This window comes from Myotis myotis, unplaced genomic scaffold (genome assembly GCF_014108235.1).
Source record: "Myotis myotis isolate mMyoMyo1 unplaced genomic scaffold, mMyoMyo1.p scaffold_m19_p_3, whole genome shotgun sequence".
Taxonomy (NCBI): domain Eukaryota; kingdom Metazoa; phylum Chordata; class Mammalia; order Chiroptera; family Vespertilionidae; genus Myotis; species Myotis myotis.
Window position 1 is genome coordinate 207691182 of NW_023416335.1, and position 11765 is coordinate 207702946.

The 11765-nt window shown below is 58.7% G+C and overlaps 1 protein-coding gene across 1 annotated transcript in view; it reads right to left on the minus strand.

Annotated features, from left to right (window-relative positions):
- Positions 1-648: 648 nt before the first annotated feature.
- The window catches only part of NPTXR (neuronal pentraxin receptor), a 24449-nt gene continuing 13332 nt past the window's right edge, over positions 649-11765 (minus strand). The window contains exons 3-6 of the mRNA XM_036299054.1: positions 8447-8672; positions 6885-7132; positions 4903-5082; positions 649-4595 (exon numbers count right to left, since the gene is read on the minus strand). Of these exons, the coding sequence (XP_036154947.1) occupies positions 4371-4595; positions 4903-5082; positions 6885-7132; positions 8447-8672 (879 nt within the window). The 3' untranslated portion in view covers positions 649-4370. The remainder of the gene's footprint in view (positions 4596-4902; positions 5083-6884; positions 7133-8446; positions 8673-11765) is intronic.

Here is an 11765-nt window from a genome sequence, read left to right on the forward strand (position 1 = left end):
GCTTGTCCCGCTGGTGTGACCCTTGACCCCTGATTGGCACTCTGGCAGGTCACAGGGGCCGGCTGAGGACAAATCCATGATGCTATAGATGGAGCAGGAGGGTGCAGGCTGTGGCCCTAAGATGGTGTGGACAGGGAGGCAGGGGACCAGGGCAGGCCTCCCGGGGACGGGTGGGTGCTGGCGGGTGGATGGGGGACTGTCAGAGCCCAGTTTAGAGGCCAAGCAAGTCAGAGGTGTCCAGGTAGACCATGGGGAGGGGAGGGGAGGGGTTGAAACACATCAGGGCCAACTTCCTTCCCCTCCCCCATCTCCCCAGGGCTCCAAGGGAGGCCCCACTCGGGGTCCAGGCACGTGACTCAGGCAGCTTGGGTCTCAGGGAACAAGTAGGGGCCTGGTTCCCAGAACTGGGGCACAGGTGGGGATGGGTGTTGGGAACGAAGCCAAAGCCAGTTATCAGAACTGGGACACGTTCCATGTGGGACTTGTGTTCTTTACATTCTCCTACATCCGCCCCTGGGGCCTGGCAGAACCCGTCAGACTGGGGGGATAGGTGTTCTGGGTGAGGCCCTGGGGCACCAAGGTGGCACCTCCTGTCTTTGCTGCTGCCCCTTCTCCCCCACCCCCAGCCCCAGCCTTGCAAGTAAAGCCTCAGAGTAAACATGTTTATTTTGAACATTTCAAATTTACAAAAACAAAAGAGTGACAAAATCCATGACATATCACACACACACACACACACACACACACACACACACACACACACGTTGCATCTCACGTCACTATATACAAAATTGGGCCAGGAGGACGGGAGGGGGCGGGTCACCGGTAGGATGCACTAATTTCAGTGTCCAGCAGCTTGACAGGCTCGCTCACTGCTCAGCCTCTTCTCCACCCAGCAGGGTCAGAGGTCAGGAGTCAGGGGTCAGGGGGACTTGGGGTGGCAGGCAGCTGGGACAAAGAAAATGATCCCACCTCTGGGAGGGGGCCCCTTCCCTAGTTTGTTCAGGGCAAAGGTGCAGGGAAACAGAAAAGGGGGGGCCAGTTCCGGGGAGAGGGGTCACTGTTGTGGAGAGAGCACTTGACGCAGAGTCAGAAAGCTGGGCTTGGGTCTCCTGCTGTCCCAGCTGGGAGGCCCCCGGTGTCCTCATGTGTAAAATGAGGGCTTCCAGGCTCCATCTCTCTAAGAGCCCTCTGTCCAAGGCGGTGGCCCGAGGTCATGCATATTGTGGCAGGTGATCTGGCCCCTTGGGAGGCTGACACGGCACGTTGTGTGTGTGCCGCAGAGGTGGGAAAGGCTGGCAGAGAAGAGCTGTGAGCACCTGGAGCAGGGCTTGGGCTGTGCCCTCCCCTCCCCTGCTCGGGGTTCTTGGGGGGCAGTGTACCTTTCAGGCCTCCTGGAATCTCCAGCCAGTGGAGGAGGGGTGGGCGCACTGCAGAGGGACACAGCCTCCGCAAGGGGACCCCGGGCCTATGGGTGGCCAGGCCTGCCTCTGTTCCTCCACCTCAAACTCTGGGGGCGGGGGGGGAGGGAGGGGGAGAAGAGAGCCAGATACAGCCCTTCAGACTGAAACCCACTGGGAGCAATGGTGCCCAAATCCCACCCCACAGTGTGGGTGACTGTCCCCGGGGCTGAGCGTGGGCCCTCGAGGGAACCTGCCTGGGTTTGAACTCTGGGCTCCATCAATTGCTGGCTGATCGACACTGGGCAGGTTACTTAGCCTCTCTGTGCTCGTCTCCTCACGTGTATGAGGAGAGTCCTAGCGCTGTGAGGATAAATGAGGTGCTGCCCAGGGCGTGCTCAGCACAGTGCCTGACACTTAAAATGACGTAAGAGCCCGCATCGCCATGAGACAGGAGCAGCTCAGGGCCCCACTTCTAGATCCTCTGCCTGCTTGGCTGTGCCTGGGAGCAGCTGCAGAGCAAAGCTGACATCCACGCAGCAGGCACTCGGCCAATGTGTGAAGGGTGGGGACTTGGGCTGTCATTTTCCTGGAATGGAAGTGGGATCCAGGCCACTCGCCAATGGCCCAGACTCAGAGCCTGCCCCCCTCCCCCGCCCGTTTGTCCTGTTCCCCTGGATGGCTGACCAGGGTGCATCAGGCGTCTCATCACCATGACAAAGCGCACAGGACCTGGATGCCCTCTGGGTGGGCTCGAGCGACCAAGCAAGTCCTGTCACCTCCATCCTAAGACCCGTTCTCTCCCCCAAGGCCTCCACAGCAGCTGCTTCCTTAAAACAAAAATAGAAACGCGACACAGCCGCCGGTGGCCATGCCCCTGACGTCCAAGTTCCCAATTCCGCCATCACCCCAGCAACAGCGCATGTCACTAGGAGATACTTGACCCAGTACTTGGGCTGATGTCATTGGCTGTTACCAGGGCAACCTAGATCCCAGCAGGTTCTGGCTGAAGCACATCATCGCTCCTTCTCCTGGCTTCTTCCAAGTGTGGCCCGAGGTCATGCATAATTGACCAGAGGTGCCAAAAGGCCTACTGGTACTCTTTAAATGGGGACCAGGATCTGGGGGCTGGAGGCCACAGTCTCAGAAGAGCCTTACGTCATGCCTCAAGCTAAGTGGCAGTGGGGGTGAGACCAGGAACAAAATGTGGGGCAAAAGGCACCAGTGCCCACTCAAGTCAGGTAGCTCGCAGCTGCCCAGACCTGGTAGGTGACTGGCAGGGGAGAGACCCCTGTGTCCTCAGCTCCCCGTTCCTGCCACGATGCCAGGGGTCAGGCCTCCCAGGACGTAGGGGCTGCCCAGACGAGTTTCATGGAGGAAGATGCTCGGGTGGTCATGTTGGGAAGCATTCCGGCCTCTCAGGTGTGCCCCCTCTAGGTGTAGGCTGGACTCAGAGCCCCTCACGGCAGGCAGGATGGGGTGGGGGGAAGAGCAGTGAAGAGGCAGTCAGAGCCCTGGCCTCTAGTCTGGGCTCTGCCCCACTGTGCTGGGTGATCCTGTACAAGTCACTTGCCCTCTCTGAGCTCTCCCCTGTCTGCACCGATAAGGGATCAGACTGGGTGACTTTCTCAGCCGACATTCTTCCATGCCCGTGGGGGAGCTGGTGAGGACTCAAGGGTGGGGACCAGGAAGCCACCAGCCCATTGAGATGCACTCAGACAGGCCAGAGTGCCAGGCTGGGGGGGGGGGGGGCGGGCAGAAGAGCTGGTGTTTACAGTATGCACATGAGGTGGGGCTGCCTGGCCCCTTGCCCTTGCCTCTGGCGCTCTGAGCCAGCTGCTGACCCTGACCCGTGCCTAGCCAGGCCCCACGTGCTGCCCGTCCCGGGACCTGCCCCTGCCATGCCCTTGATCACCAGGAAAGTTCTCAGGCTTGCTCCACCCTGTTCACCAGAAATCACAGGCCATCTCAAATGCTCACAAATGAGGAAGGCTAGCCCAGAGAGGGCAGGGACTGAGAGAAGGCCACACAGCAGAGCTGGCTGGGAACCAGGGCGGCTCCTTCTCATGTGCGCTCCTTCCTGATGAGACACCTGATGCATCCTGGTCAGTGCGAAGGTGCTCCTTCCCTCCTCAGAGAGGGCGGTAATGGGGCTCTGCCAGAGCCTGGTCCCCGGGGCACAGGGCCTCTGCCTCATGCCACTCCTAGCTCAGGCCGAAGTGGCCCAGGCCCCGTCCTAGCCACAGAGTGGACACAGCTGTGGGTGGGTACAGGGGTGACTCTGGCCCTATGCCCCCCTGGGGTCTTGGCCCCTCACCCTCCAGGCCAGAGCTGGGAAGGGAATGTCCTGGAGGTGGGGTTTGGACAGGCATGGAACCGACATTCAATCCACTGCACACAAAGCAATGAGGAAGGAGGAGGAGGAGAGGGGGTGGGCACAGGTGGGGTGTGGGTGTGCGGTAGAGGGCCCATCAAGATCCCGCTGCCTTTGACTGCAGCTGGTGGAGAGGGGAGGACGGTCAGTCTGAATCTCCTAGGTCTCTGCCCTCCCCTTCTCAGCAGGGGCTGCTCTGCAGCCCTGAAGGGGAAGGGTCAGGCCTGTTGCATGGGGGCCATCAGTGGACAGTGGGCCCCCCTCCACAGCTCCATGGGATGCTGTTGACGTCAGTGAATTCAGATGTGGCCAATGGAAGAGGGTGTGGTGGGGGTAAGAGAGGGCTGTGGTATAATGTCAGGGGGTGGGCACTGCTACCCACCCCTGCAGGCCCCGGACTCACCCCAGGTGGGATCAGGGGACAGCATCGCAGGCAGGCTTCCTGGAGGTGTGGGTGTAGGTGGGGAAATGAGAGGCATGGTCAGAGTGAGCAGGAGGGGAGGCCAGTGTGTGGGTAGGCTGAGGGGGGAATGTGCCCCCTCCTGTAAGGTCCCCAAATTGGCAGGCAAGGGAGGGGCCCTGGATGAGGTGGCCCCTCATGCCCTAGCCCTCCCCTTGCAGACATCAAAGGCGGTCTTCGTTGCACCCCCAAAGGCCTCCACCAGCTTGTCTTCCCAGGGCAGGACGTTGCCCAGCAGCGGCCCAGTACAGTTGGCGATGCCCAGAACCTGGGCAGATGTCAGGGCGTGGTCCCACAGGTTAAACTGGGCAATGTCACCCACGAAGGCCTGGGTGGCATCAAATCGACCTCCCAGAGTATCCTGGGCCAAGAGAGCAGAGAAAAAGGAGAGGGACATGGAGTGAGGGTGCAGAAAAGAGATAGGCAGGCCCTGTCCCGGCGGAAGCCCCTCCCCCCTGTTCTAGCCCACCCCGAAGGTTCTAGCCCCGCCCCCAAGCTGCTAGCTCTGCCCCTAAGGTTCCCCTTGGGCAGGTCTCCAATGGCTGGGTCAGAACTAGTGGTCACTGCTGTGCTTTCAGGGTCCCTCTGCCTGGCCCCGCCTCCTCAGGGCCCTGGGTGGATGGGATTTCTACTTGGGCCTGAAGCTGGGGTATCACCCTGAGCCTTACCTGTTCTTGGCCCAGAATAAGGATCCCATGAGGCTTGATGGGGTGCCAGGCAGCCAGGTTCTCCCCGGAGCCCCGCAGCTCCCCGTCCTGGTAGGCAGACCACAGGCCATCTCTCGTGGTCCAGGAGATGCAGATGTGGTGCCAGCCGTTGTCCTTCAGGCTCAGGGGCAGCTGGGCCACCTGGACACAGATCCCCCAGCTCCAGGTCAGAGGTCACAAGGCCCAAGGCTGGAGCAGTTGGGGGGGACCAGGAGCACCATGCCCTTCCTTCCAGGGACTGACCCAAGGCCTGACCCTCCCCTTCCCCCCAGCCAGCGTCCTCCCCACACTCCTTCCTCTTTCCCCACGACCTAACCAGACAGCGTCACCCAGACCACCAGGGACTAGCCAGGATTGGTTTTCATTTGTTTCCGGGTAGTTTGTTCACTCACAGGCCTGTAAGGTCATGTGGGGTGGGAGCGCATCTCCCATCCTACCTTCCCCTGAACACCTCACACATGCCTGGCGCACAGCTGGGCGCAGAAAGTGCAGGCAGTGGCGGAACACGCCGTGGACTCGGGCGGGGCACTGGCATCGGCCCTGGCTCTGCCAACCCCGCCCCCTAGGACCCTGTGTGGTCTGCCCCTTCCTCTTGGTCTTGGTTCCCTCATCTGTGAAGTGAGGAGGTCAGGCAAGGAATGGCCAACATGCAGCCGCTCCGCCTCCTCCACCCAGGGCAGACATGGCTAATCAATCACGAGCCTAGACTCTGCCCCAGAATCTTCCCGCTGCCGTGCTCTCGGAGCCACTGCTGATTGATTAGCCGTGGCCTGTGAGGCGAAAGGCATTTGCTGCCTGTGGATGTGGAGCTCCCAACGGACTCTTTCATCCTCTCGGTTCTGAGATCACAATTCAGGGCCACGTTGCCGAGGCCTCATTCTGGGGATAAGACTCTGGTCCCGGCTATAAATGAGCGAGTCTGCACCGCGGGAAGGGCATCGGGAACAGTATTACAAGACAAGGACTCCAGTATTACATTACAAGGAGTCCAGGACTCGAGGTTCCTGGAATGGGGCTGCCCTGCGCCCTGTCCAGGGTGCTGAAGCCCTGAGAACTGAGTGCTGACCTTGGGCAGAGCCAAGGACGGCAGCCGGGGGTGATGAAGGGAACATGGGTAGCAGGATCTAGATCAGCGGTTCTCAACCTGTGGGTCGCGACCCCTTTGGGGGTCGAACGACCCTTTCACAGGGGTCGCCTAAGACCATTGGAAAACACATATATAATTACATATTGTTTTTGTGATTAGTCACTATGCTTTAATTATGTTCAATTTGTCACAATGAAAATACATCCTGCCTATCAGGTATTTACATTACGATTCATAACAGTAGCAAAATCACAGTTATGAAGTAGCAACGGAAATAATTTTACGGTTGGGGTCACCACAACGTGAGGAATTGTATTAAAGGGCCGTGGCATTAGGAAGGTTGAGAACCGCTGATCTAGATGTAGTCCACCTTCCCAGGTCTTCTCAGGACCTACTGGGTCTCAGAATAACGTCCCCGCCTCTGGGCCCATCTCCTCCCTCCTCTTCCAGGGCACCCATAGCAGGCTTGTGCTGGGTCCTGGCAGGGCCTCTCCATTGGGGGTCCCTGGACCTCTCTCTCTGTCCAGGAGAACGAGCAGGACCCTGAGGCAGACGCTTCCAGCCCTGCTCCTAGAGCTGGTCGCTGGGGAAGTCACGGAATCTCCCTGAGCCTCCCCTGGAAATGGCAGCCCCACGCCTGCAGCCTCTCTGGGACTACGAGCCCCTCTTCAGCCAGCCCAGGTCTGGCTTGTCACTGTGCTCCGGAGCCCAGCCTGGCGGGCAGCAGGCCTGGCACGTGCGCTGCGTACGCCGAGCGGGGGAACGGAAAAGACCCCCCCTGTGGGGCCCAGCAGAGTGTGGTGCTCCTGGAGGGTGACCCTGGCCCCATCCCTGTGGTCTGCCCATCCCCACTGACCTTGTCGTTGATCAGCAGCTCCATGGGGTCGGGGCCCGCCTCCAGCAGCACAATCTCATTGGCCTGCCCCAGCACTGAGTAGGAGAAGGGGGTGCCCTGGCCAGTGCCGCCCGACCTGGACCGCAGCCACATGCAAACGGTGAAGGCGTAGAGCTCGGGCAGCGGCTTCCGCACGCGGGCGTACATGTAGTTGTTGCGAATGGGGATGCTGATCTTGAAGGCGTCAGGAGGGCTGTAGGCTGAGGACCCTGCGGGGGGCGGGGGGGGGCAAGGTGGAAACAGTGGGAGTCAGTGGACACTGATGAGGGTGTGGTGGGCAGAGCATACTCCAGAACGGGGTGGGGGGAGGGGAGGAGGTATACTAGTCCTTAGGCACCTGCTATGCTTCCCTTCAGTTGTGCCCCTGCACAATTCACTCTCCACCTCTGCTTTCAACAACTAACTTGAGGCCCACCTTCTCCAGGAAGCCTCCCAGGATTTCTTCCTCCAGAATTCCTGTCCTACATTTAAGCCAGTCCCAGCTAAATGCTCATGGTTTTCCTGGTATCCCCAACTTGTCTATAATCCCCTATGGGTGGTCCTCACAAGGTTTCAAAGATTAAAGGTCCCTGAGAGCTTATGAGCCCTAAATCTCTACTTTTCAGATGAGGAAAACGAGGCCTGGGGAAAGGAAGCGAACTTCCAAAGTCACAGCGCAAGTCAGTGACAGCCGGGGAACCAGGAACTAGTCTCCTGATGCTCATACCTGTATGTTGTCCATTAGGTCATGTTGCTTTGTCACCCTGGCATGCCAGGCCCAGGTGTTAAATGACAAAATTCTGATTCACGGAAGGTGATATTTTGTGTGTGTGTGTGAGTGGGGAGGGGAGGGGGGGGTGCTTAAATGCATGAACTTTGGAATCGGATTCAGTGTGAAGTCTAGACCCACTACCCACTGACTGTGTGACCCTGGATAAGTCACTTGACCTCTCCGAGCATCAGTTTCCACATCTGTGAAATGGGGACAACAACAGTACCATCCCTCTGTGGTTTGTGAAGATTAAACCACAAGGACTTGACAGCTGATGTGTCAGGTCCTTAGCTCACTCCCAATATATAATAGGTGCCAGAAAAGACAAACTTCATAATAATGATAGTGATAAAAAATAATGGTAGCGATAGCCAGCAATCCTCTCCCTCTGTTTCCCAGCTCCTCCCCACTGTTTGATCTTCAGCAGCTGGAGAGCATGAAAATGATTTCCCGCCGAAACCGGTTTGGCTCAGTGGATAGAGCGTCGGCCTGCGGACTGAAAGGTCCCAGGTTCGATTCCGGGCAGGGGCATGTGCCTGGGTTGCGGGCACATCCCCAGTGGGAGATGTGCGGGAGGCAGCTGATTGATGTTTCTCTCTCATCGATGTTTCTAACTCTCCATCTCTCTCCCTTCCTCTCTGTAAAAAATCAATAAAATATATATTTAAAAAAAAAAAAAAAGAAAAGAAAATGATTTCCCAGGGATTCCCCCCCCCCCCCCAACAGGGCCAAGGCCCTGCCTGCTCCGCCCATCGCGGGGCCCAGGACCCACCGTGCTCCAGTCCGGCTATGCGGTCCTGCAGGGCGCCCAGCTCCTTCTCCACCTCCTGCCGCTGCTGGTGGCTGCTGTGACTGAGGGCCGCGCGCTCCTTCTCCAGTGCCAGCACCTTGGCCAGCAGCTGCCCCTCCAGTTTGTCCATCTTGGAGTGCAGGGCGGTGGGCACCACGGGCGCAGGGGCGGGGGCAGCTGAGAAGTTCACGCGGGCTGGGAGCTCCTGCTGCTCTCGGGGCAGAGAAAGGGTATGTGAGGCCACTGAGGGAGGAGGGGAAGGGACTCGGGGCTCAGAGACCCCGCCACCCCTGCTGAGCGACCCCAGGTGAGCTTCAGCGTCCCGTACGCAGAATGGAGCCAGCAATGCCAGCTTCAGGCAACAAACTGGGTGTCTAGCTGAGCATCTTAAGATCATAGAATCAGCCCGGCTGGTGTGGCTCAGTGGTTGAGTATCGACCTATGAACCAGGAGGTCACGGTTCGATTCCCCGGCAGGGCACATGCCCGGGGTTACATGTTCTATCCCCAGTAGGAGGCGTGCAAGAGGCAGCCAGTCAATGATTCTCTCTCATCATTGATGTTTCTGTCTCTCTCTCCCTCTCTCTAAAATCAATAAAAATATACTTTAAACGAAAGATCATAGAGTCAGACAGCTCAGGATCCAAATCCAGCCCGAATATGATCAGAGGGGTGTGTGCTGGCAGCTGAGAGCAGGCTGGCTCCCGCCCTCAAGGACCTACAGCTCAGTCCTTCATGACTGACGCTGCCCCTGACAGGTCCTTGAAGGGCAGGCTGTCTTCATCTTCACCCGTTCACTCGCCAAGCTTTGGCACGGGGCAGACCCAGGGGCTTCTGGGATAGGGCTCCAGTGCTGTAGCCACCCAGGGTGGTATGTGGTTAAGGCCGCCAACTCTGGAGTCAGACAGCCCAGGGTTCAAATCCAGCTGGAGAACCAGCCTGCTGTGTGACCCTGAGCAAATGCCTCTACCTCTCTGAACCCCTGGTTCCTCACATGCAACATGGGGGCAACTGTCGCTGTTTAGAAGGTTTGTGGGGACGATTAAGTGGTAAATGCCAATGAGCAGAGCATGTTGATTGCAATTCCTGTCTGGGGCTGAGGAGCTTGAGGATCTGGTACTCCGTTCTGCCACGCCACCCCGAGATCGGGGGCAGGTGGGCTGACTTGACACCCCTGTTATACTAACCTTCACTACCTGGAAGGTCCCTTATCACGCCTCAGGGTCCTAGGAATCCTGACTCTGGTGCTGACTAAACACAATGCCTCAGTTTCCCCTTCTGTAAAACAGGGACCACTGGCCCCTCTCTGTTCACCCCCAGGATGGATAAAAGGAAGTAAAGGCCCTCACGGACTGTACAAGCAGAATGCAAACTGTGAGGCTGGAACACATCAGCAGACAGGGAGCTCACTACCTCCAGAATCTTCCCTTGACCACAGACGGCCCACGGCAGGACAGGGCCAGCCACACCTTGCGTTGGAAGGGGCTGGACTTCCCGGAAACCTTGGGCTGAGGCAACTCATAGAGTGCACCCCATCTCAGTGCCACGGCTGGGTGTCCTCGGTCCCAGCACTGCTCTGTCCTCAGTTTCCCTCCTTCCACGGTGCCAAGCTTGGCATGAGGGGCACACATCTGAAGAGTGTGCCAGCCCATCCTTGGCATCTTACACGCATTTACTCACAAATCCTGACAGCTCCTTTTCTTGTTGGTACTGCGAGTGTCCCCATTTCACAGACAGATACACTGAGGCAGGAGTCCTTTTGAGTTTTCTACAATGGGCTGGGCAAAGCTGCCACCTCTGCAGCCAAAGCCTTCTCTCTCTAGCAACGTGTCGTCCTCCCTCAGAGCGAGACAGACCTGGCAGGACGAGCAGGACGCGGAGTGCTTGCTGCTCACACAGACCCGGTTTCGAGGGAACCGCGCGGGCTGAGGGAGCGGGGCGCACAGCTGTTCTTTTGTCAGAGCCACCAGCTCCGCCGCCAACAGGAAGGCCGGGGGGTGGGGGGGTGGGGAGGGGGGGCTCATCGGATCGTGTGCAGCCCCCTCCTCGCCGTGACTGAATCAGGAGAACATGACTGCGCCCCCCACTTTCCCATCTGCTGCGGGTGCCGGCTGTGCTGCGTGGGCTTCCAGCAGGATGCCAAGTGGGCCCCAAGCCCAAGATGGTGGGGGAGAGGATGATGCCATCACCCCCACTCAGGTCCTGATGAGGTAGGAAAATGGGGGCTCAGACCCCACCGTCTGTCGTGCTGGGATTCAGGGTGGGGTTTGCTGTAGCTGCACGAAGCCTGGAGGCAGAGACCAGGGTTCCAGTCCGGCTCCGCGCCCGCGTGCTGGGCTCATTAGCGCTCATAATAAGAATTAGCGGCGGCAGCTGTCCTCACTGAGGAGGCCTGTGCAAACAGTTCAGCCCTCTCAACAGAGACCAGGAGGCCCACTTTGCAGATGAGGGAACTGAGGCTCAGAGAGGTGAAGTCACCTGCCTAGGGTCACAGAGCTGCGAAGTGACAAAGCCAAACCCCAGCCCAGGCCCTCCTGATTCTAGACCTGGTTCCATTCCTCAGTTCCACCCTGCCAGTCTGGGGCTCCGCTTGTTGGTCTGCGGAGAGGGCACGGTGCCGGCTGCCCTGCCTGCCTGGAGGGCCGGCAGGTTTCAGTGGCCGTGAGAAGCCTGGGAGGGCCTGGCAGGCGGGGTCACCGTGGTTTGGGGCCGCTTCACAGGGGGACGGGATACGAGGGACCGGCCCATGCGGGGTGGCTCAGAGGCTGGGAGTATGTGGGGAGCACCCACCCACCTCATCTCCTTCGGGGAGCAGAGGGAAGGTGCTGGCTTTAGGGTCAGGGTCCCACCCCCTGCACAGCTCACCCCTGCCCAGGACAGCACGGGGCCCAGCTCCCAGGCAGCAGCGGAGTCTGCCTGAGCCCACAGCCTGGCTCCACCAGCCCAGTGACTTTGTTATGTAAAGCTGTGTGCCTCAGTTTCCCCATCAGCAAGAAGGGTAGGGTAATAAATCTCATAGCATGGCAGTGAGAATTAAGTGAGGTGACATAATGCGCTGAGAGTAGAGGTGGCACACGAATGCAATGTAAATGTCAGCGTTATTATTATCGCTAATATACTTCAATATCTCGTGGAGGAACCAGCTGCTCTCCATCTCCAACCATAAATCTCATCCGAGGATATTTTCCCCCGTTGATTTTCAGAGACAGTGGATGGGAGAGGGAGAGACAGAGAGAAACATGGACATGAGGGAGACACATCAATTGGTTGCCTCAGCACATGTCCGACTGGGATCAAGCCTG